Source organism: Diabrotica virgifera, chromosome 7, assembly GCF_917563875.1.
Source record: "Diabrotica virgifera virgifera chromosome 7, PGI_DIABVI_V3a".
Classification (NCBI taxonomy): Eukaryota; Metazoa; Arthropoda; class Insecta; order Coleoptera; family Chrysomelidae; genus Diabrotica; species Diabrotica virgifera.
In genome coordinates this window covers 248,221,909-248,247,485 of record NC_065449.1, presented here as the reverse complement: position 1 = coordinate 248,247,485, position 25,577 = coordinate 248,221,909, and the positions used below count along the sequence as shown (strand labels likewise).

The window sequence follows — 25,577 nt, the reverse complement described above, 5'->3', positions numbered from 1 at the left end:
CTTACTAATTAAAAATATCGATGTGTGATCCAAACACAAAAATTGGTGCACAAATACTCGCACACGGTGTACGGACCGTGTTGCGTAATAACAAAAAGACAGTACTATTTTTTACACTGCGAACTGACTTTACCCACAGTTGATTGACCACTGAAGAGGTATACGAAGTAGCCATTCAAAATCCCCACTACAAGCAGAGTTACAGGAATTTATTTACAGGCCCAGTCTCCCACACCGTGTGCGAGTAACGGAGGGTTAAATCCAAAAATTCGGTCCGTGATCATATTTTTTAATTTTATATTTTTTTTTTTGCGTTCTGATCAGAGATCGTTCGGTTTACCAGGGTTTGGATTATCGACGCTCTACTGTATAACAATGCTGTTACCCCATGTTTGATGAGCTCTGTAGGGATACAGTTGACTCCTGGGGACTTGTTATTTTTGAAGCATGTGATTGTATCTCTCACTTCCAATATTGAAGGAGGTTTTATTTTATAGGATCTAGGAGGTCATATATTGAAGGAGGGTGTTATTTTTTGGTCTTTGGGGTGACTCATCATTTCCTACTTTGGTACCAAGTAGTTCTTAAAAGCACTTGACTCATCTAGTTTGTACTGTGTCACTGGTACTAACTATATGTCTGTTTTTACCCCTACACATCCTCAGCCATGCTTTAAATTCTTTTCTTATCTTATTTAGAACTTTGTAGTTTCATTTTGTCCCTTTAACAATCGATGCTCTTGCATAATCTGGTTTTCCAAGGTCCGCTTTTTCCTTCAATGCACATGTTTTCCTCCTTCTGAAGTTCTTTAATACATTTACTTCTTATCCTGTGTTCTTCTTGCTTAATTTTTTCTTTTAGTGATATCTTCACATTCATCACCTACCCAACCAATCATTGTGTTGTGTGGAGTGGGTTATTCTGGTTCTAAGATGTCATTTGCTGCTTTCTTAATTGTTCTTCTACATGCTAAATCCCACTACTTGCTAACTGTAAAATTCCCTCTATTGTGAGTTCATTTTCAAGCTACTTTTGGTACTTTTCTAGTTTTTTGCAGCTACCAAGAAGTGGTCTGAACTCTGAACCTATATTAGACCTATAATAAGTATCTACATCCGTTAGATTATTATTTCTATAATAACACAAATTTCTATAAAAAATTTATTTAAATAAAATAATAACAAAGAAATTAAGAATTTAAACAAGTTTCTTGGCTTCGAAGAAGGTTTTTAAGTGTCTCATTTGCCAGGTTCCCATAACTAGAAGCACAGCAGTTTGGGTGATTGACCACCAAAGAACTCTTGAGTTTGTACTTTCGCTAGTGTGTCTGAATCTCTCCTCACGGTACTAAACAGAAAAGAAAATCATTAGTAAACATATGGTAATTCATATAATTACTATATTTACTACAATTAACACATTTGTGGACACATCTTCATATGCAGACACTAATTTTCCTTTGTGTCTGCATGTGCAGTTGTGTCCAAGAATGGGTGAAATTCCTTACCCTTTGGTAATTTTGTTCCTTTGTGATCTGTTCCACTTGATCAATCAACTGCCTGACCCTTAATTGTAATTCAGAAAGTTTTTCCCTTTGTACGATTTCTCCGTAATTAATGGCATGTTCACCAACTTGTATATCCAAGTGAACTCTTAGTTGAGATCCACTAAACCAAGCTGTGCTGTTAGAGAACATACAAATGACATGCTCACCAGGTAAATGGGAAGTAAAGGAGATTTTGCCCTCTGCACTGTATACTCTTGATAATATGATTTTATCATCAGGATCTCTGACTTCCACATGCATACCAATACCAGTAGAAGAAGGCATGAAACCTCCACTTCTTGGATCGTACAGTTCCACCTTGTAATTTACTAAAAACAATTAACAAATATTATATTTTGTTTTGCATATGCTTTAGGTACTAATGATATTCTAATAAATATAAACACTTGAGCTACATACTTAGAAATAAGACTGCCTAAAAGAGCTAGCCAATTTTCACAGCTGAGCCACAATAAGTTGATAAAAAAATTGAAATCTGCTCTGGAAAATTAGAAAAATAAAATGCAGTGGATTATTTTTTTACCTATGACATTAGTCTCATCTGGAATTTCTTCTATAAAACATTTTCGTTCAGTTTCTCCAATATGGAAATATAAAGCCGAAGAGATTTCAAAGAGAATAAAAAATATTGCTATTGAGAAATATGGTACACTTTTGCCCATTTTGACTATTTTTCTTATTTTCTATTTTTCACTACACGTCACCCAAGTACACCTAAGAAAATGACGTATGTGACGTAAGGACTGGACGTTGACAAGCACTTCTTTTTTAAAGCGCTAACTGTCAGAACCCTTGACTGCTTCTATGTAATCATCAGCCACAGCGATTAGATAGGAAAAATAAGTATTAAATGATATCTAATTTTTGAATGGATTAATTAAAACAATAAAACACCTACCATTATATTTAAATAACCTATATTTTACGTCATTTTAACATCCATATTTCTAGAAAAAAAAAAGAAAGTCCATGCTGTCGCGATCTGTCAAATTTAGAGGTTATGTTATAATTTAACCTAAAAAAACCTTTTAAAAACAACATTTTCAAAACCTAAATATTTTACTTTAACGGTGTTTTAATTAACTTGTTTCAGTATATTTCGCAGTAATGGCAGATATTCCGGGGTTCTCCGATCCAAATAATATAAAGGAAACTAACATCCAGGATGATACGGCCAAAAAGAAGAAAAACCAAAAAGGTGGAGGATTCCAGTCTATGCATTTGAATTACAATGTTCTTAAAGGGATTACAAAAAGGGGCTACAAACAGCCCACACCTATTCAAAGAAAAGTAATGTTTACTACATGTGAATTATTATCTGCATCAGTACTAATGTGTGTCGATTTTTAGACTATACCTGTAATTATGGAAGGCAAGGATGTTGTAGCTATGGCTAGGACAGGTAGTGGTAAGACAGCTGCTTTTTTAATACCACTATTTGAGAAACTGAAAATACGTTCAGCGAAAACAGGAGCTAGAGCTCTTGTAATGTCTCCTACAAGAGAACTGGCACTACAGGTAAATAAAGATTATTCAATTACTGTATAGATAGTAATCTTATAAGAATAAAATTAAACAGTTCATTTTTTATTTTTTTTTAGACTTTGAAATTCATAAAAGAGCTGGGCCGTTTTACAGATCTAAAAGCAGCAGTAATACTAGGCGGAGACTCAATGGATGATCAGTTCTCGTTAATACATGGAAATCCAGATATTATTGTTGCTACTCCAGGTAGATTTTTGCATGTATGTATAGAAATGGATTTAAAATTGAATAACGTGGAGTATGTAGTATTCGATGAGGCAGATAGATTATTTGAAATGGGTTTGGGAGAGCAGTTGACTGAAATCATTAGAAGACTACCAGATACAAGACAGACAGTTCTATTTTCAGCTACATTACCTAAGGTTTTAGTTGAATTTGCTAAAGCAGGTTTAAATGATCCAGTTCTAATAAGGTTTGTGCTTCTTAAATGTGTTGTATGGTTAGTTTTTATAAATGTTTACTAATACTTTAATATATTCAAAAATCGAGAACTCAGTACTTCTAAGAATTGAGAACTTCTAAGAATTGAGAACTTTTTCGTGGACCAAGAACCATATTCATTTTAAAGTTGATTTAAAATAACCAACAATATTTAATATTGTTGGTTTTAAAACCATTAACTAAGTACTAGTAGTAGTTTTTTAAAGTTATACTTCTTTAGGCGCGATTGAGATTGAGGGTGAATTTATATTGATCTGCGAGCATGCGCACACGGACAGTATGGTATTAGTCATTATACGGGCTCTGATTGGGTGTTGAAATGATCTGTCAATAATAAATAATTGTTCAATATGAAGGTAAACAAATGTATAATATATTTGTTTTATTGTTGTGAGAACAGAAACAAAAAAGTTTATAATTGTAGTGACATTTAAATAGTTTTTAAAAACAACAGGTACATAATAATTGTAAATGTATCATAAGTACCTACCTATTTGAACCTACCAAAATACATAGTATGTAATACTTTTATTTACATAATTTGATTACCATCAAAATTTCTATCAATGTTCACCTAATATATTGTTTTCTTACTCTATGTTTTGTTGTATTTTTTCAATTCTAAATCATTTCAATTCAAAATCAAAATAATTTAATTTAATTCAAAAATGTGAAAAGCTTAATCCATTTAGTTAGTCGATCTTCACACATAATGACACATTGCCTCCATGGCGAAGCGTTTAAGGCAAATGAACCCCAATATACCAACCGAGCTGATAGCTGGTTCAAATCCCAATAAAAACTTTTATTTTTTTATTTTTTTTTATACATTTTATGATTGTAAGTATATTTATTATATAATTTTATTTTCAGAAAATATGTATTTAGTTAAAAAAATTTCTGACAATTAATGTTCAGAAATCATTTGTGGCATTTGTAATGTGTTTGTGTGTGTTTTATTCTTTTATTATTTTAATTTTTGGCACTGTTTTTATAAAAATGTTTGAGAAGTAGTAAGTATAAATTAGTTTAATATTTAAATAAAATATAAATAAAAAGTATATTAATTTCGTTTAAATCATATAATAGAAGTATAACTTCTTACATGCATACAAAGTACACACACATTCTTTTTTTTATTATTTGGTCTCTAAAAATATTGTTTACAAAACTAACTTCATTAACTCCACTAATATGATCTAAAAATAGCTGCTGACATCCTAGTACCAAGGCAGAGTATATTAACCGGGGAGCAGTCGCGCCAATAGAAAAAATCTCACATATTATCCTTTTTCGTGATAATTTGATGAAAAATTTTGCAACATAACTTTCCACTCATAAGTGCCTCGAGGAAGATTGTTGTAAAGCATAGGAGTTTTTTATTGATTTTTTTAATTATTTTTATTTTTAAATTTTTTTTTTTGAAATTTATGGCTTTGGTGAGAACCAAGTAGCTTTAAAATTGTTAGAAATATATATATTTTTTTCTTTTTGTTTTTGACTGACTACTTCAGTTTAAGTTCTCGAGATCTATCCAGATCTTTCAGGAATTGAATACTAGACGATTCTTGGTATTTGATTTGAGAACTTACTTACTCTACTCCACGCCCATAGTTTTAAGATCTCCTGCTATATTATCTTGCCACTGGAGTTAAGAATATCCACGTGGTCTTCTTCCAGTCTGACTGTTCTTTCGTAATCCACAACCTTTTCCAATGTAATCATCATGTTACAATACACAACAGTCTCTTAGATCTTTTCTTGACAAATGACCACCCAGCAGACTTTTTTCTGGTTCCTCCTGTCGTTAAATGTAACCTGACTTATGATGAATCTGGACTCGAGTTGTATGGTTACTACAGAGATTTCAGGTCTGCAAACTATCAGAATATTTCCCTATTCCTAGACCAGTTTAATTGGGACATTTTGTTTATTAACGCAAATCTCGAGTCTATGTTAAATATATTTTATGAAATTGTTTTTATAGCTATAGATAAATTTGTACCATTGAAGAAGTTTTCAGCCAGAAAATTCCCAATATGGTTCTCTCAGGATCTAAAAAATTTTATCATCTTAAAGAAAAAATTACTCAAAAAATATAAGTCAACTGGTTCTTTGAATGACTATTGGGAGTTTTCTAGGGTTAGACAATTGTGCAAGGATCTGACTCAGGAATACTACTTACAATATGTTCAGTCTACTGAAACAGCTATATCTTCTAATATCAAGAAATTCTGGTCTTTTGTTAATAACAAAAGAAAAAATAGTGCTTTTCCTAATGGGCTTAAATATCTCGACAAATATTGTACCTCAGGCAAAGATATTGCAAATTTGTTTGCTGATTATTTTTCCACAGTTTATTCTCAGAGTAATCTCAATATGCCCAATCATGAACTATCTTCATCCAATACTCATTTATCACTAATCATAAAATTTTAATATCAGAAATATACACCAAACTCTCTTCTCTTGATATCAATAAGGGCCCAGGCACTGACGGTATACCTCCTTTGTTCTTAAAGGAATTACATATTTAATTGTTCCCTTCAAACTGGTGTTTTTCCAGATTACTGGAAAGAAAGTTTTCTTAAGCCTATATTTAAAGACGGGGATAAATCTCTCGTCAATAATTATCGTCCTATTAGCGTCCTTAGTGTGATACCCAAAGTGTTTGAGAGTCTGGTTTGTGACTTTTTAACTCCTTTACTTGAGTCTAAACTTATCGATCAACAATTTGGGTTTAGACCCCATAGATCTACTGAGCTTAACCTATTAACATATGTAGATTTTTTGTTTGACTCCCTTGAGAGGGGGTATCAAGTGGATACAATTTACACTGATTTCTCCAAGGCGTTCGACAGGGTGTCTCATGGTATGTTGCTCCATAAGCTCAGAATGATCGGTGTTGATGAACCTTTGATTTCTTGGTTTGGCAGCTATTTGTCTAATCGTAGACAGATAGTAAAAATTGGCAATTTTCTTTCCAAATCAATTCTTGTTCCTTCAGGCGTTCCTCAAGGATCACATCTTGGGCCTCTTCTGTTTAACATTTTTATAAACGATATTCAGGAATGTTTTTCTTCTTCCCTTTTTTTGCTGTTTGCTGATGACTTAAAATTGAGCTGTCTGAATAAATCTCCCAATGACTGTGATAAACTTCAATATGAGTTAATCAATTTGTTGGACTGGTGTACAAGAAATGGGATGAGTCTGAATCCATCTAAATGCAAAGCCATTACATTTTCTCGATCTAGATCCCCAATCCATTTTGAATACAAGATTGGACAGCATTGCCAAGATACTGTACCTTTTATCAAGGACCTTGGTGTTACTTTGGATGCTACTCTACAATTTTCTGATCACTTAAATAATGTAGTCAACAAGGCATTTCAGATGCTTGGCTTTATCAGAAGAAGCACACAGGATTTTACTGGGATTACTGCCTTAAAGACGCTTTATTGCTCTCTTCTTGTCCTTCCCCATCTTGAGTATGCATCCTGTGTATGGTCACCTTTTTATGGTGTGCATATTGAGACCTTGTGTCGTGTTGAGCATAAATTCCTTAAACAGATTGCTTTCAAATTAAACATCTTGGACAACTACAATGATGCAGATTTACTTGCTACATTAAATATGCCACCCATCTCTATGCATCATAAGAAGAGAGATCTTATTACTTTTTACAATATTCTGCATGGTAGAGCTGCTGCTTCTTTTTTGCTCAATAAAATTAATATACATGTTCCATCTAGACCTACCAGATCTGTAGCTAGTTTCCATTACCCTATACATCGCACTAACTATGGATTTAACAACTTCATTTCAAGAACTGCCAGACTAGCCAATCAACATGATTACATAGATTTCTTTGCAACCTTTGGCTCATTCTTGCGTCAGGTTTTGTGTACTCTTGACTTGAGTAGTGGATATAGATAACTTTTTGTATTGCATTCGATATAGATAACTTTTTCTATTGCTTTGTATAATAATACAGATTAACTTGTTATATTGTAACCGTAGATATAGTCAGTGTTAGGATTTTAGAGTTTAACATTATTGTAATTGGGCTTGCCCGTTGATAAATAAAATAAAACAAAATAGAATGTCTTCTGAGCTGTCGTGCCCTCTGGAATCTACTGGATATTATTTCTTTTATAATGTTGGCCTCTGAGTATAGTTCTAGGAGCTCTTTGTTAGTCCTTATCCTATATTGTCTTGTTGCTTCATCAAGCACAGCCCCAAAGATCTTCTTTAGGATTTTTCTTTTCCAAACACCTAGTTTCTCTTCATTTGTTTTTGTTATTGTCCATGTTTTGCTACCATACATTACTACAGGTTGTATGATTGTTTTATCAGCATCATCATATTGGTGCTACAGCCCTTAGAGGGCCTCGACCTTCTCAAGCTTTCTACGCCATTCTGTTCTGTCCCTTGCTTGCATTTTCCAGTTGCCGACTCCGATCTTCTCGGCATCTTGTGTTATCCCGTCCATCCACCTCAGCTTTGGTCTACCCCGTCTTCTCATTCCTACGGGTTGCGCTGTTAGAATCTTTTTTATCATGTTCGATTCAGGGGCCCGGGCTACATGTCCTGTCCACTGCAGGCGGTTTCGCTTAATTATAGTCATAATATCTTTTCCACCAAACGTATGCTTGTAGATATTCTGCAGTTCAACGTTATATCTACGCCTCCATATTCCGTTCTCACAGACCGCTCCGAATATATTACGTAGCACCTTTCTTTCAAAAATCGATAGAGCGGATTCATCTGTTTTAGTTAGCGTCCATGCCTCTGATCCATATGTGAGAACGGGGACTATCAATGTTCTATACAGCCTTCTATGAGTTTTTTGAGACAGACGTTTGTTAGCTAAGTACTTTGATAGACTATGATAACACCTGTTTGCAATTATTATTCGTCTTTTTATTTCCCCTGATGTGTTATTATTGGGGGTAACCGATGTCCCTAGATATATGAACTCTTTGACCGCTTCGAAGTTTTGGTCATTGATGATTAGATCTGCGTCAACATTTCCAGCTCTTGTGTTTGTGTTAGTCGCCATGAATTTGGTTTTATTTCGATTTATATATAACCCCATTCGTTTTGCTGCTGCTACTAGCTCGGTTAGGATTTCCGCAGTTCTCGCTCTGGTTCTTGTTATAATGTCCACGTCGTCTGCATATTCTAGAATTTGAACAGATCTATTGAATATTGTTCCCCTGCTATCTATATTAGCGTCTCGTACGACCTTTTCTAATGCTACATTAAAAAGTTGACACGCCAGCGCATCTCCCTGCCTGAACCCCTATGTATTTCAAATGGGGTTGACGAGTCGTTTTGAATTTTTACTGCTGATATCATCTTCGCCATTGTCACTTTTATCATACATATGAGTTTTTTTGGAATTCCTAACTCATTCATAGCGTTGTAGAGACTTGGTCTTAAGACACTGTCATATGCAGCTTTAAAATCGACAAAAATATGGTACATATCTATGTTAAACTCTTGCGCTTTTTCCAGGATCTGTCGTAGTGTAAAGATCTGGTTAATGGTTGAACGTCCGCGCCTGAATCCTGCCTGATATTCTCCTAGAAACGTTTCGGTCTAGGGCTTCAATCTCTCGTGTAAAATGTTTGACAATATCTTGTATGCTGTATTTAGGAGAGTTATTCCGCGGTAATTATTGCATTCCAGTTGGTTTCCCTTTTTGTGTAACGGGCATATTAAGCCTAAACTCCATTCTTCAGGCATTTGCTCCTCAGACCAAATTTTACACACAATTTCTCGCATCACCTTGGCGAGCTGATCTCCCCCGTGCTTAAATAACTCTGCTGGGATGCCATCGCTGCCTGGAGATTTGTGGTTTCTTAGTTTTTCTATAGATATTTTCACTTCTTCTACCGAGGGGGGTTCCACGAGTTCCTCATTTCGGTATTCCAGCTCTATATTGTTAGTAGGTTCCCCTTCCAGTAACTTTCTAAAGTGCTCTACCCATCGTAACAGGATATCCTCTTTGTTGGTAAGTAAGTTACCTTCCTTATCATTACAATAGTTGATTCTCGGTTTGAATTATTTTCTAATAATATTTATTTGATGCTAGAACTTTTTTGTTTCTCCGTGACTCATATGGCTTTCGAGCCGTTCTAATATGTCATTTTCCGAGTCTCGTTTCTTTTTTCGGTGTATGCGTTTTTCCTCTCTCCTTAAGTTTTTGTATCTATCTATTGTTGTCCTAGTTTTCCGTTGTTGCATGGTCCTAAATGCCTCGTTCTTCTCATCTGTTATTTTTTTGCAGTCTTGGTCGAACCAGTTGTTTCTTTCTTGGGTTCGGGATATTCCTATGGAATAGGATGTTCGGGATGATTGTTTTATATAGTTGTATATTTGAACGTGTTGTTCGTTGTTTAGATTTTATAAGGGTTTGAAGGGCATAAAGATATCTGCTGCCAGCTTGTATCCTGTTGTATATTTCTTGTGATCCGTAATTGTCTTCAGTTATTGTTGTTCTAAGATTCTTTCTTGTTGTCTGTCATGCTCAAAGTTAAACATCGATGGTGATGTTCTATCCGATTCTATCTGTTTTATTCACTCCTATCTCTTTATTCGAGAACATTGTTACTAAGTAATACTTAAATGTTAAATTTTTCAGATTAGATATTGAGTCCAAATTACCTGAAGAATTGGTATGCTGGTATTTCACTGTCAGACCGGAAGAGAAACTGTCAGCTTTATTAGTACTTTTAAAGAGCCATATAGATCTTAATCAGCAAACAGTAGTTTTTGTGGCCACCAAACATCATGTTGAATATTTGCATATGGTAAGTAGTAGTATAGCATAATGATGACTTAGTATGAAAACCTTGTATCTATGTCATTTTACAGACAATTTTACAGGAGAGACTTTAACACCTTCACTGCATTTAAAGATATTTATAAACTTATGTTGGCTAAGTTACGAGTCATATGAATCAGAAGGAATAAAAAAAACTAGAGATTTGGAAGAGGAAACTCTTAAGAAATTTTTAGTGATATAAAGGAGGCTAACAGGGAATGATGTAGAAGAACAAACCAAGAGGTAATGGAGATGTACAAGAGACCCAGAATAACACAGAAAATCAGGGCACAGAGAGTTGGATGGGTGGGTCATGTTTTACAAATGGCAAAAGAGAGAAACGTTATAAAAGTTTTGCAAGCAGGGGAACAGGGGAAGAAAAGAAGAGGGAGACCACGAGGGCACTGGTTTGATGCTGTCCGGACTGACGTAGAAGAAATGGGAACAAAAGATTAAAGGGGACAAGGGAAATACCGGAAAAAGTGGAAGAATCTAGAAGACTATCAATTTTTTATTTATATTGGGTCTACATATTTTATTGTCTTTTCTCAGTGTCCTAAACTTTTTATGCAATTGTTCTTGTTGTTTTTATGCAATATTTCTAATATTTCTTTGGTTTTTTCAATTCTTGTTTGGTCTGAACCTGTTTATAATTTGTATAAAAGTGCAAAAATCTTTAATAATTAAAATATAAACTTTTGCATGTTTATTGAATTTATTTATGTATATCATTTCTTAATTGTGATTTGTCTGCAGGTACTAGACAAAATGGGAGTAAGTAACACATACATATATTCAAATTTGGACCCCTCAGCAAGAAAAATCCACGCAGCAAAATTCGGTTTGGGTAAAGTCAAAGTACTTATAGTAACTGATGTGGCCGCTAGAGGTATAGACATACCACAATTGGATAATGTCATAAACTTTAATTTTCCTGCCAAATCCAAGCTATTTGTACATCGTGTAGGTAAGAAAAATGTCTTAACATGTATCTATGATCATAGGCTTTTTTTCGTGAATTTCAAGTGGTGTGATCACGAAAAAGATTTCTTTTATACATATTACATTAATACCACTGAGGGCCTTTCCAAATACAGGATGAACAGACGAAGTTAAGCATTAACAAAGTGAATTCATAAAATAATAATAAACATTTATTTAAGAATATCAAAAATTCAAATTTTTCAACAAAACTCTAGAGAATTTATTCATTAATTGCTTCATTCATTTAAGAATAACAAAAATTCAAATTTTTCAACAAAACTCTAGAGAATTTATTCAGTAATTGCTTCATTCATTAAGCATTACAATCTCTATGAATTATAGCTAATGCCATGGCGTTCAAAATCCTAACTTTGGATGATGTGGATTATCCCTCCATGTCATTTATAGTTTGCTGTGTGTCTTTGCTGATGTGTCGCGCTTCTTTTCCATTCCTTCCTCTCCTTGCACTGAACTTTCTAGTCTTTTTCCATCGTTCTTATTATCTTCTACATTATTAAGCTATCTTCTTCTAGTCATTCCTCTACACCTAGGTCATAATGGTGTCCAGTTAGTTATCCTTCTCAGCATATCTGAGTGTGGGCGTCCTGTATATGTCCTATCCATTCTAAGCAAAGAGATTTTATTATCTGACTATAATTCCTCCCTTTAATTTGTCTTTAATTTCGGCATTGGTTTTCATTCTTATTTCCCTCTTTCTTGTTACATTGTGGCCCAGTATAATTCTCATTATTTTTCTTTAAAATTTCATAAGGCTATCTTCCTCTTTCTTGTTAATAGTAGTTGTTTCCATCCCATAATATGTAACAACAGGTTTTATTAAGGTCTTTATTAAGGTCAGATTTCTATTCATTCCATATGTTTTTTTGCCTTGTAGAATTCTTTTTTCTGTTTTCTCTATTATTACTCTTAAATAGTTCAAGGCGGATACAGTTTCAAATTTTTGTTTCTGTGTTATTAGATATTTCTGAGTTGTTATGTCGTCATTTCCTATCGTGATGTATTTTGTTTTGTGTTGGTTTATGCAATAGGGAACTTGCACTTTTTTTATTACATAATAATGTTCAGTTTTGTATAAAAATGAGATTCCAAAATTTTACGCTTCAAAAACTCATAATAACTTAGAAGTACAAATTTAAAGTCTTCTGTATTTTAAAATAGTTCAAACGACCCGTGACGTCACACAGTTTAACTATATGGTTCCGTTTATGGATATAATTAGGTATATTCTTCTTCTTATTCTTCTTTAGTTTATTGGCCTTCACCTACTTGGGTATACCTCGTCGCGGAATAAAGGCAAAATATTTATATTCAATTAACATTTATCGTATGTCATTGTAATAATATATACCAGTTTGTTGACATTGGAGTTTGATATAGTTATTGAAGGAAAGGAAAGAAGGTTTACTACGGAAAATAAAACCATTTTGTAAAAGTACAAGTTTTCTATGAATAGTTCAAATGATCAAAAACACTTGTAACGTCACTTAAATGAATTTTCTACTGACGTTTATAACATCTGATTTAAAATTCTGTTTACTTTTAACGCGTTTTAAGCTGGCTCGTATAATTTGAATTTTTAATCGTCTTTAGGGGCCAAACGAAAGCCAAACAAAACTTTTTTATCTTTGATACATGTTTTAAATTATGTTCTGTTGTGATTTATAACATTTTTTTCGGAATTTAAAATTCTTGGCTATGATGACTAGATCATCTAGCGAATTTCTGGCTTAAATCTTATTGGTGTACTAGGCATTTCAGTTAGAAATATACAAATACTATTTTTCCAGGTCGCTGTGCTAGAGCAGGGAGAAGTGGAACAGCCTATTCTTTGGTTTCTCCAGACGAATTTGCTTATCTTCTGGATTTACACTTATTTTTAGGACGTCCCCTTGCCTTAACAAACGCTTCAAACAAGAACGGAACTGTGGGAAGAATTCCTCAGTCACTTATTGAAGAACAACATAGTCACATACTGGCCATGCATAATAATAATATTGACTTGGTAAGAATGACATTCTATAAATTCTCAACAAAAAAGATAATAGTATGAGATCCCACTGCAGATGAATCACTAGTTAGTTAATTAAAATCACATTTTTATATAAATTTCAGAATAGGATAATACAATCTAGACAAGGAGAAAACGGCCGGGTTTGTTGGAAAAAATATTCCCATGAGATTTTTTTGCACATTCGTGAGACATCCCAGAATAAGGTTCAAGAAGTCGCCCACGCGAAAAGTGGTCCAAATTTTTAAACAATTTTTTTAAACAAATTGCAAAAATCACTATTTTTGGTCCGAACAAATTTGTTTAGATTTTTTGGACCATTATGGACCACTCTGGACATAAAATGAAAGAGAGCTAGCATGCAATACCACTGGTTTGACAAGATGACTGCTTTAACAACTCGCATTCTACATCAAACGTTGTCAACCTTGTTAAACCAGTGGCGTTACGCGCTAGCTTTCTTTCTATCGCTATTGATTTTTTTTTTAAATGAATTACTATTAATTTAATTAAAACTATTTGCGTCCATTTTTTGACTGGCAACCTATTATCAAAGGACACCGCACACATCTTATGGAAAATATAATGTCACTCAAATGAAATAAAATTTACATGAATAGATTCGTCCTGAAATTTCAATAATTTGATACCATTGCGCCAAATCTGAATTTTGCTTAATTAGTGCGTTAATTGTAATTAAAGTTTATCGAAATCGCATTTTGAAGTCCATAAAACTGGCACTCATAAATAATATTAGTCTAGCGGTTATTGAATACAGTCTATTCACCACTAGCTTAAGCCGATTAGAGGCGGTACAACTAACCAAAATATACCTACTTTATTATCATTAATAATAGGAAAAGATAAGAGTAAGCCTCTTATCTCTCGAGAAAGATTTATGGAGTAAGCGAATAACAAGATCTTTTTTCTCTCTTTGACACACGTACATTCCTATTTGATTTTAGATTTATTTTTATCAATTTACGCTCTTGTTAATCAAAATACAGAATTGGCGCAATGGTCAATGGTATCAAATTATTGAAATTTCAGGACGCATCTATTCATGTAAATTTTATTGAATTTGAGTGACATTATATTTTCCATAAGATGTGTGCGGTGTCCTTTATATAAAAATTTGATTTTAACTAACATATGAACATAGTGATTCTGTAGTGGGATAATAATATAATCATACATTATATTATTATCCCCCCAATATAATATCAATACATAATCTATAATATAATCAATGACTATTCTTTTTGTTAGACATCAACAAAAAAAGTGTCGGAGAATGGTTACCAACAATATATCAGATCTAGGCCCAATGCTTCAGCAGACAGTAACAGAAGAATCAAGGAATTACCACTGTCTTCGTGTTGGGTGCATCCAATTTTCAAGAATGTCGAAGAAGATGATGAGAACGAGAGGGAAAATCTTTTAGATAAAATGAAGCAGTACAGACCTAATGGGGTAAAGTATAAATTTGCAAAAATAAATATTTTTCTTTGTTTCATACCGAATTGCCAAACAGTTGTTGGCATAGCATGTAGTGCAGGAAGTAAAATATTGCATATTATACGTTATTTGTGGTGGGTATTGATTGAAAGAGTATCTGGGGATCCCAGGACTTTCTCTCATATTACTATTCAAGATGCTAAATATAAAATTTTTTTGGACAACCTAAAAACATTAAAAAAATACCTTTATCGAAAACCGTCACTAAAGTCATTCATTATTGTACTCATTTGCCGCCATTTGCGGCAGTAAAGTAACACTTTATTGTACTGAAAAAAGAATTTTACTTTACCTGCCGCGATTAATAAAATTAACCCAGCTTGAATGTAAGTGGTCGATGGCAATAATCAATGGCGAGAATTTGAGTGAACTTAAAATTTATTTACTTTAATTATTAAAAATATTGTACACAATTTGCGTTATTATCAATTAAATTTATGTCAAAAACTGACATTCTGTAGTATTTTGTAAATATATTCTTATAAAATAAATTAGAACTTTACCGATTTAGTCATTATTTAATATTGATAATTATCGATTAAAAATCGAAAGCGGCCATCTTGCAAAAGTTATCTGTCATCACTGTCATGCAATTATTATGACTAAAATTTCAAAGGTTCTTAAATTGTAAATTGCAAGTAAGTGTTAAAACCAATATCAAATTATTGTAGAAAGTGAAATTTTAGATAAAACATATTTTGGCATTATCCAGCTTTCAGTACTTCATTTTCCAGTTTTTCATTCAGGGATTATTAAAATTAAAGATGATTAATTTTATGAAATAATGAAGATAATCAAATTTAAAAAATGGTGTACATAGTGTTATAATGAGATTTTAAAGAAGTTAAATAAACGACAGATTTTTATTCAATTTATTTTATAAATCTTATATTATTTTTAAATAATTACAGAGCCCAAACTTTTACGTAGTCAACTTTAAGGTACGAATCATCGAAAATCAAATTCCAAGTTGACTTCCAATCAAATTATGTTGGCGATAAAATTTTGTATGCACCACGTCAATAAAGACTCTTTATCGAACTCGTCTGTTACTCGCCTCGCTCTTCTCGTAATATCAAGACTCGTTCGATAAAGAGTCACTTTACTGACTTGGTACATAAATAACTATTTTATAATAATTGTAATACAATGTATAAGAATAATGTTTGAACTTGAATTTAGACTCTTCGTAATTTCAAAAATAATATTTTTTACTTGTGTTCTTGTCCGTGAAATTCGTCATTATTGTTTTTTTTTTTCAGTTTTAAATTGTTTATAACTCGGAAATGATCAACTGTAGAGAAAAGGTACAAAAGAGCTTTTTTGTTCCTAATGTTCCAAAAAATCCTCAAAATAATATCTGCCCGGGCCAAAAATTTTTAAAATTTCTTTAAAAAATTGTTTTCAACAAATGTTCAACAAATAACTCAGAAATTGCGGCATTTAGATATAGAAAAGATTATATATATATTGTTATGCTCTGTATTTCTCTCTTTTATGAGATTGATGAGCAGATTCTTAATTTAATTAATTACTCAATTATTTTAATTACTGCTTATATGTAAAACAAAACCAAATTTAAATTAAATTTTCTAATAAACTTTATTCTCAGGGCTATTTTATTGTTGATGCTTTACCTTTGGTTTGTGGCTTCTGGTATCTCTAGTTGCTTACTCCATCCAGGACAAAACAGGGAAATTAAACACACTCAATGTCATATAAATGTTAAAAATATTATTTATTTATCTAATATACCATAAACATATGATTTAGAAAATATGCTAAAATCTAAATTTGTTGCAACTATTTCTCATCTACTAAATTAAGCTTTAATTCCGATATCTCCTCCGTTAAAAAAATATTTAAATAATTCGTTATTTATTCTTACAAAATTTAGTAAAATTTACTTTTCTCTTTTTGAATTGATTACTTATTTCTTCTTTAAAATTTGGAATGACTAATTATGTTAAAGAACTGTTCAATACAAAAATTAAGCAAATATGCTGTGGATATAAACAAACTCTCTCAGTTTCACAAATGATTTGACTAACCTTTTTGTTTCTTCTCTATTTCTTTTCCCGGATTGCGTCGTCCACGATTATCCCACACATACTCTTAGGATGTTGCGAAAGGTCCCTCTCGTCCAAACTGCTTCACAAACAAACAAACAGGACTTGCTCGAATTCTCGACTCAGTTTTCTCTCTGCTCGATATCTTGTGCAAATAGATACCAATCGGCTGCTCGTTCTAGACAGAAACAGGAATCTTCCTCGGACACAGGAAAATTATCTTCTCAAACCGGTAAACGATTTCGTTTCAACTTCATTCTGCTCGCAAAGGCCAATTTCACCACTTTACACTGACTTCTCACTTTTCAAAAACTGGACTGCTGTCTCCAGATATTCATTACAAAGAGATCATTTTTTTCTCTCCTCAAAATCAGACTCAACACTCTCATCCCTTCCATCCATTATTCTCCGCCATTCACAAACATCCTGTCTACCCACTACATACCTATTTTCATTTCTTAAGAACCCATTTATTTTGTACAAAACTTTTCCATTTTGTTAAATTCTCGGAGATACCAAATTACTTTTCGTTGTTTCAAAATGCTAAACAAAAAGCCTTACATTCTAAACTCAATAAATTTGTTTACCGCTTAACCTTATAAGAAAAACATTTATAAATGTCCTATTGTCGATTCCAACGCGAAATAAATGTACTTTCTAATTTTTACCGCATAATTGTATATCCGTTCAAAGAAACATTAACAATCACTTAACGATTTCACCTTCCGCGAAAACACTGGTTACTAACTAAAATTTTAATATTTACAATTTTTGGTCATATACAGGGCGATGGAAATCTATGATCTCGTGGTCTCTGATATAAATTTATTTTCTAAAATTTTCCCATAAAATTTTACAACAATATATACAGGGTGTTCTATTTTAAATAAGAAAATTCATTATATTTTCAGAAAAACGGAACATCTGACAACAATGTAAATACCATTATGATATCGGCTGCATCACAAGACCCTTACTCACTAAAACGTATAAAAATCATGCAAGCCGTTTCAGAGATAATTGAGACTCACTCTGTGTTGCCACATGTTGGTATCTTATTTCTTGTCTTTCAAGTAATGTCGTCATCAAGATATTGTCATGAAAAAAATTTGTCAATCTATTATTTAAAAATTATAGGTATCTTTCTGCCTTCATGCTATTTCGAAAATATTCGGTATAAAATTGTTCTGATCTTCACTGAGCCTACACAAATTATTAACTTATATAATAAATTCTTTTAGACAATATTTGAAATTTGCGGTAAAAATAAATCCGAAGAGTACGTTACCATGAAGAAAAAACGAGCTTTCCACGAAAATAAAATTTCAGTTCACCAACAATCAATAGCCCATAAGAAACATGCTGAATTATTAGAAGCGAACAACAATGAGGAGACTTTGCAAAAAAGCACTAACGAAGACATTACGGACGCCTTTTCAACTGTGGTTATGCCGAAAAAGAGGAAGATGGAGAGTTTGTATAAAAATAATAAAAAACTCAAGGTTAAAGATGAAAATTATATTCCGTATGCCCCATCGGATCAACACACGGAAGAAGGGTAAGAGATTTTGGTTTCTATTTATAAATCCAAAATCTTTTTCAATTTTTTACTTCTTGTGCCGATCAGTGATTGCTCTGCTATTTTGACCACACGGGTCTTCTCTATTCTTCTTATGTGGTTATTCCTTTTTTTCTATTTAGTGTCCATTCGTTTATACACTGTACGTTACATTTTCTTCCAGTGTCTTCACCTCAACCTCTCAGAGTATTTCCTTTAATTCTTCTCAGTAGTCTTTGTGTTGTGGCTGTGACCGGTCTTGTTTTTCATTTCGCCGTACGTTCAGGGTCCATCCGATCTACGTGGTCTTTCCATATGCGTCGTCGTGTTCTTGTTCATCTTACTACGTCTTACAGGATTATATCAGCATCCAAAATAAAAGCAATTCATATTCATTTAACTTTTAAATATCTTAAAGTCAAACATCGCCGGTTGTTGTAAAATAATTAGGTGACACCGATTACCCAACATAGTGCACTAGTTTTCAAGAACGCTTTGTCAGCTATTCGATGTTATTAATATTTCACGGTCTAGTCGTGTCAGTAATCTAAATAACAACATTTACAAGTTTATTTATAGATTTAGACGAAGCGCTGATCATTCTTTTATCATTCGTTATTCGTGATTCATTATTCATCATTCGTATTCGATATTTAGACCTCAAGCTCACCAGCTAGTTACTGTTGCATTTAGAGTTGGTGAATAAAAACATGTTTAACAAATAGTGTCTGCTTCATCAACCCCCATCATAGGAGGTAACTACCCCAACTAACATGGGACGTTCCTGAGGGTGGAGTACCACCATACTTAGCTCTCTCAATGTGTCTTAGTTTCGTATTCTATCTCTGAGTGTGATACCTCTTATGGATCTTAACGTTTTCATCTCTGTTGTTCTCATTATTTGTTGGGACTTTGTTGTCTCGGCCCTTGTCTCAGCTGCGTATGTCAGTACGGGTTTAACACATGTTTTTATTAATGGGGACTTTGCTTTCGGTGCTCATATATTTAATCCGTCAGATTGTATCCCTCAGGAAACCAGATATTCTCGCTGCTTTCGTTGCCTGCTGTTTTGTTTCTTGCCACAGATGCCTGTCGCTAGATATTTCCACACCCAAGTATCTACAATCCATTACCTGTTAGATTATAGATATGGTCGTCCACTACTAATTTACATTCATCAAGTCAATCAGACATACTATTATAGGGCTATTATAGGTCTATTACAGTCCCTGGCCATATTATTATGACCATCTATGAATTTTTACACAAATCAACTATTCTACTAGGTACGTTTTGTTTAAAATATGATTTTTAAGTTAAATTTTGTGATGTAATGTTAGTGTCATACATTAACTATATTATATTTAATAATAAACACCAATAAAACATTTGAAAATATTACATATTTATATACTTTTTAATATTTTGTTGAACTTCTGACCTTAATCAGATGGAAAATATTTGGGAGCTTTTAAAACGAGTATTTTCCTATGAAAAGGTCACTAACGAAATTGTTTTGATTAAAGAACTAATATATCATTGAAACCACAATGACAAATTAAAGCAAAAAAAAATTAGCTGCATTCAGGGTATGTCAAGACGGATACAAGCGCTAATCAAAGTTAAAGGGGGCTCAACAAAATATTGAAAAAATAAAAATATGTGATATTTTTAAATGTTTTATTGGTGTTTATTATCAAATATAATACATTTAATAATAAACAGCAATAAACCATTTGAAAATATCGCATAATTGCATTTTTTAAATATTTTGCTGAGCCCCCTCTAACTTTGATTACCGCTAGTACCCGTCTTGGCATACTTTGAATGCAGTTAAATTTTTTTTGCTTTAATTTGTCATTTGGTTTCAATAAAATATTAGTTCTTTAATCAAAACAATTTCGCTAGTGACCTTTTCATCGGAAATTTCTCGTTTTAAAAGCTCCCAAATATTTTCCATCTGATTAAGGTCAGAAGTTCAACAAAGTATTAAAAAAATATAAATATGTAATATTTTCAAATATTTTATTGTTGTTTATTATTAAATATATTATAGTTAATGCATAACATTAACATTGCATAACAAAACTAAATTTAAAAATAATATTTTAAACAAAACTTACCTAGTGGAATAGTTGATTTTTTGTAAAAATTCATAGGTGGTCATAATAATATGGCCAGGGACTGTATACTCTAGTGATTTCTCAGTAATTTGCTTTATGACGAATATTGGATCTGTACATGATCTTTCAGTAAGAAAACCCTATTTTCATCCGCTAATCTTCTGATTCATGAGTTCTTGTAAAATTTTAGTTTGTAAGTTTTAGGGTAGTATTTAATAAGCTGGTAGTTAGTAGTTTTCTGGTTGTTTGTTATCTCCTTTTTTGAATAGTAGAATTTGTTCGTTCCTTCTCCATTCTTCCGGTATTTTATTGTGTTTTATAATTTTATTAATTAATGTTGTTTACTGCTCTGTTATTGTTGCTATACAACATAGCAGTAATTCGTTTGGTATTTCGTCTTTACCTACAGCTTTTCTGTTCTTCAGCTTTTCAAAAAATCATGTATATAATAAATTACTACTAAATTCCTTGTGGATTTTTTTTTTAATTTACATCAGACAATTTTAGTATAGACAATTCATGTAGTCTGATAAAAGTTTTATCTTATATCTGGTGAATTTTTCAGCTTAGCAATTAACAATTTCCAAAAAGAAGCCATGAACGCCCAATTAGATTTAGTCGGCGATTCAAATGAAGCTATCAGAATGGGTAAACAACTGAAGGTATGGGACAGGAAAAAGAAGAAGATGGTTGCTGCACCGGTAAGTATTCTCAAGGATCTCCTGATATTTTCAGTTTCCTACTCAAGTGGTAAGAGTAATAATAATGGTAATTAATTAGTTGTTTTCGTTCATAGATATCGAAGTAGATGGCACCTTTATACGCTTACCACTTGAGTGGGAAATATTCAGGAGACGTTTGTTGGCCTTTGGGTTTGAGTCTGTATTCAGATATCAGTACCTGATGAGATTTAATGATATCGAAATGCAAAGTGCGGTTCTGTTACCAATTGAAACACAAAGACTGATAACTCGTGCTCCTATGAGATATTTTGTCAGAAATATGTATGCTAAAATGAACAATCTGTTTTTGTAGGACTTTAGAGCCGGTAAAATAAAAACCGAATCAGGAGTTTGGATATCAGCTACGTATAAGAGTAATAGATATGAACAATGGAAAGAAAAAACGAAAATAGACCAGGATGATGACGATGGCAACGAAGATGATGCTCCAACTCAAAAACGTGAGATTATTAATATAAAATTTTTTAAAACTAACAACTTACACATCCTTTTACGTATTTTAGGTCCTCCTAGAAATCCTCATGTACATTGGGCAAAACATAATGAAAAAGTTAAGATGAAACAAAGAAAATCTGAAATGAAATCGTCCGATCAAATTGTGAAAGCCAGGTTGATAGCCGAAAAGAAGAAAAATAAACAGAAGGGCAAAAAATCGAAAAAGGGAAGAAAGAAGAGAAATTGATGTTTTTAAGATAATTATTTACGGAAAAGTTAAAATATGTAAATAAATAGGTATAAAACTGTATCGTGTTGTTATATTTTTAATATAACAGAGAGTTATTCTTCCTCTTTAAAAGCAATTCTGCTTCTTTATGATTAATACCTTTATGTAAGGTTGTTATTCCATTTTTTGCGCGGTCGTCCGATTCTTATTGGTGATTTATCTATTGCTATTTTGACCACACGGGTTTTTCCCATTCTGCTTATGTGGTTATTCCATTCTTTTTTCTATTTAGCATCTATTGTATGTTTGCCATATTTTAAAAACATTAAAAATGGTAAAATATCGATAAAATGTTAATCCGTCATTTTTTGATGAAAGCCATTGCTTTTCCCTTGAAAAACAGTATAATCTCTAAAAAAGGTAGATCTTCTACAAAAAAATTTATACCGTAATTTTTTCATGGACTATTCGCTCCGTGCGTGATCATGGTGGGAATACACGAAACTATGCCAGCGTCCGTAGCGGCGAAATATGACAATTTTTGGCGAATTTTTGTAATTTCAGTGTCCATATGTTAGTTCGCGGACACTGTCGGTGACTTTTACCCCACGACAACGCATGCGCACTTTAATTCGATGTTGTACATATTTATTTAATTTATTATCGTTTATTGATAAATATACCAGTTTATTAATAATTAATTAATAGATTTATTACGATAATAGATTAGAATAGATAATAGATTTATTTACGGCACTAGATAAGGGCCGTATTTTAAATATAGTCAGAGGAAAAGTACAGCCCGGAGGATTCGATATGCAAATGGCCAGAACATCGAGGTCATGGGTGAAAACGATATATGTACAAATATCTTGGAGTAAAGCACGCGCGGAAAATTGACCATAAACAAATGAAAACAGAGATAACTACTGAGTTTATACGAAGGGTAAAACAGCTGCTTCGCTCACACCTTAACAGTAGAAATTTGTTTAAGGCACTAAACACCTACGCATGTTCCGCGCTTAGCTACTCATTTGGCATTGTTAAGTGGACAAAAACACCACCCCAAAAGTGCAGTAGAAAGAACGACATTACCACGGAATTTAGGAGGAAGAGGACTTATGGATATAGGTGAGCAATTAGACAAACAAATTGCTAACTTATTTTCAGATGCAGGCTGAGACATCTACTCTACATCGCGCTATCTGCGCAGTAGATGACACAAACCGATCAAACTGAGGGAACCAGAAATGCGCATAAACCACCTCACTAAAGACGAAAAATGCGCACCTGGATGGGTAAACCTCTACACGGGCGACATCCCAATGAGGTCAGCCAAGACTATGTCGACAATACAGCGTCGAACTATTGGTTGACATCAGGAAGGATGTTCTCTGAAACGGAGGGATCATTACTGGCCATTCAGGATCAGGTTATACCAACCAGAAATTACCTGAAATATATCGTCAAAGACCCTTAGGTTCAAAACGACAGATGCCGATATGGATGTCAAGCCCAAGAAACCATCCAACATATTACCGGGGGCTGCCAGGCATTTGCTGCAACTGATTACAAGGAACGGCATGACTTAGTTGGAAAGATCCTTCATCAAGAGATAGCTATCAAACTGGGACTTCTCCAAACGGATTATCTCCCATATTATCAATAAGTTCCTGAGAGCATGCTTGAGGGTGGCAACTACAAGCTACACTGGGACCGCACTGTGCTCACAGACCAAACAGTGGCACATAATAGACCAAATCTCGTACTAGTTAATAAATTAACAAGACAAACAACAGTAATTGATGTGGCGATACCTAACAACAATAATCTACGTAGTAAATTTACTGAAAAGATCACCTACAGAGATCTGGAAATTCAAATACGAAGACAATGGAGAATGAAAAGTACCCAGACAAAACCCATTATTATGTCTACTATTGGAGTCATTCCGAACACCCTCCTCAAAAACAAAAAAGCTGGGTCTAAATGAACACCTTTATAAGACCATGTAGAAAACTGTACTACTCGCGACGGCCAGAAGTGTGCGAAAATTTTTGGGAGATACACCTGCATACCAAGTCACCTAGGGCTCGATAACATGGAAAGAGTCCCACCAGAGCTCAATCCTTTTGATACCGTAGGTATCTGGGATGAGTCAATTTTCCCCTTAGAGGGAGTGTGAGCCGTATGGCTAAATCTGGTTAATTAATAGTAAATATACCTTGTAAGTATATATCTAAAGCATAATTATTAAAAGAGTTGCATAATGCATTTCTAGACATTCTTCGTGAGGCAATTGACTGCAAACCCATCCTAACACTTTCGTATCAGAACTTTTTTCGATCACATCGTAATTGTCATCACTTCGTCGTTTTTAGTGCTATGCTCGATAGGATTATGTAGCAATACTTTAATTGGGTTTTTGAGCATTCTTTTTTTTTTTGGATTAAAAAAGTACAAGAATCAATATTGCTGTTGCTGTCTGTCGATGGTTGCAATAATGTATTTGCCATGGCAGATCGCGAGTTACACCTAAATTTCACACTATCAGATGTATTATTATTAAAACCCTTAGCCCTAATAATAGAAAATAAATTTTCTATACAGTATTGGGTTAGCCTTCTTGTGAAAAGAAATTACAGCTAAACACACTCTCATCGGAGTGAATGGGGGCAAAGTAAAGTTTTTAGTTAATTTTGGTGCCATCCTAGGTATTTGCTGAGAATCCATTTTACCGAACCCATTTTATAAGACGTTTTGTGTAAAAATACAAAAAACACAATTTACCAAGATTAGCTAGTTATCCGAAAATTAACAAAATTAAATTTTTATTTTTACGTCGAGAAAACGTAGTTAACAACTCTAGCCGGCAGAGGCGCTAGTAGCAACGTGCTGCCAGTTTTCTGTCGGAGTTGGATGTATTATAGTCTATGTCTATTGGCTCCGTGCGTCTCCCCTCTATTTACAGAAATTTAGTCACGTGACACGCTGTCGGTTTTGTAAGGACGTTTTAGTATTGACTTTTATGAGATTATTTTGTTAAACTTGAATATTTTATTTTCTAGTGATAATAAACGAATACAAATTGTTATAATTCATTAGTCATTCTTTTATAATGTCATTTATAGTTCAACAAAAATATTTTTTGTCGTTAATAAAGATTTATTGACATAATTTGCGATAGTGAGGTTATATAGGACATACCGTATCCGTACTTTTTGGAGTCAATTCGGATTTATCAGAGCTAAAAAGTGTATGTAATATGTACAAAACTTATAAAAACGTAAATATTATTATATCATGTGTACATTGCCACATCCTTTGTATATATAGAAAAAGTTAACCTCACTTCATCCTTATAACAGCGTTAATTAATTTTATTCTTTGATCTAATTTTTTTTTTGGAATGAGGAAAATAAAAGTATTTCACATCCAGGACCGGCGATAATGGGCCTGCAAGGGATGCACTACAGGCGGGCGCCTCTGTTTGGGGGGCGCCAA

At 33.2% G+C, this 25,577-nt stretch overlaps 2 protein-coding genes across 2 annotated transcripts; one reads left to right on the top strand and one right to left on the bottom strand.

Annotated features, from left to right (window-relative positions):
* Positions 1-1,147: 1,147 nt before the first annotated feature.
* On the bottom strand, positions 1,148-2,317 carry LOC114325227 (transmembrane emp24 domain-containing protein eca). Its single transcript, XM_028273225.2, has 3 exons — positions 2,091-2,317; positions 1,508-1,875; positions 1,148-1,347 (listed from the first exon to the last, which is right to left on the bottom strand). The coding sequence occupies exons 1-3, from the start codon at positions 2,227-2,229 to the stop codon at positions 1,198-1,200; spliced, it is 657 nt and encodes a 218-aa protein (XP_028129026.1). The 5' UTR covers positions 2,230-2,317; the 3' UTR covers positions 1,148-1,197.
* Positions 2,318-2,564: 247 nt separating this feature from the next.
* Positions 2,565-22,154, top strand: LOC114325224 (ATP-dependent RNA helicase DDX54). The gene is made up of 11 exons (XM_028273222.2): positions 2,565-2,857; positions 2,918-3,085; positions 3,169-3,524; positions 10,203-10,371; positions 11,142-11,352; positions 13,178-13,392; positions 14,668-14,871; positions 18,227-18,543; positions 21,232-21,367; positions 21,702-21,849; positions 21,913-22,154. The coding sequence occupies exons 1-11, from the start codon at positions 2,675-2,677 to the stop codon at positions 22,089-22,091; spliced, it is 2,286 nt and encodes a 761-aa protein (XP_028129023.2). The 5' UTR covers positions 2,565-2,674; the 3' UTR covers positions 22,092-22,154.
* Positions 22,155-25,577: the final 3,423 nt, after the last annotated feature.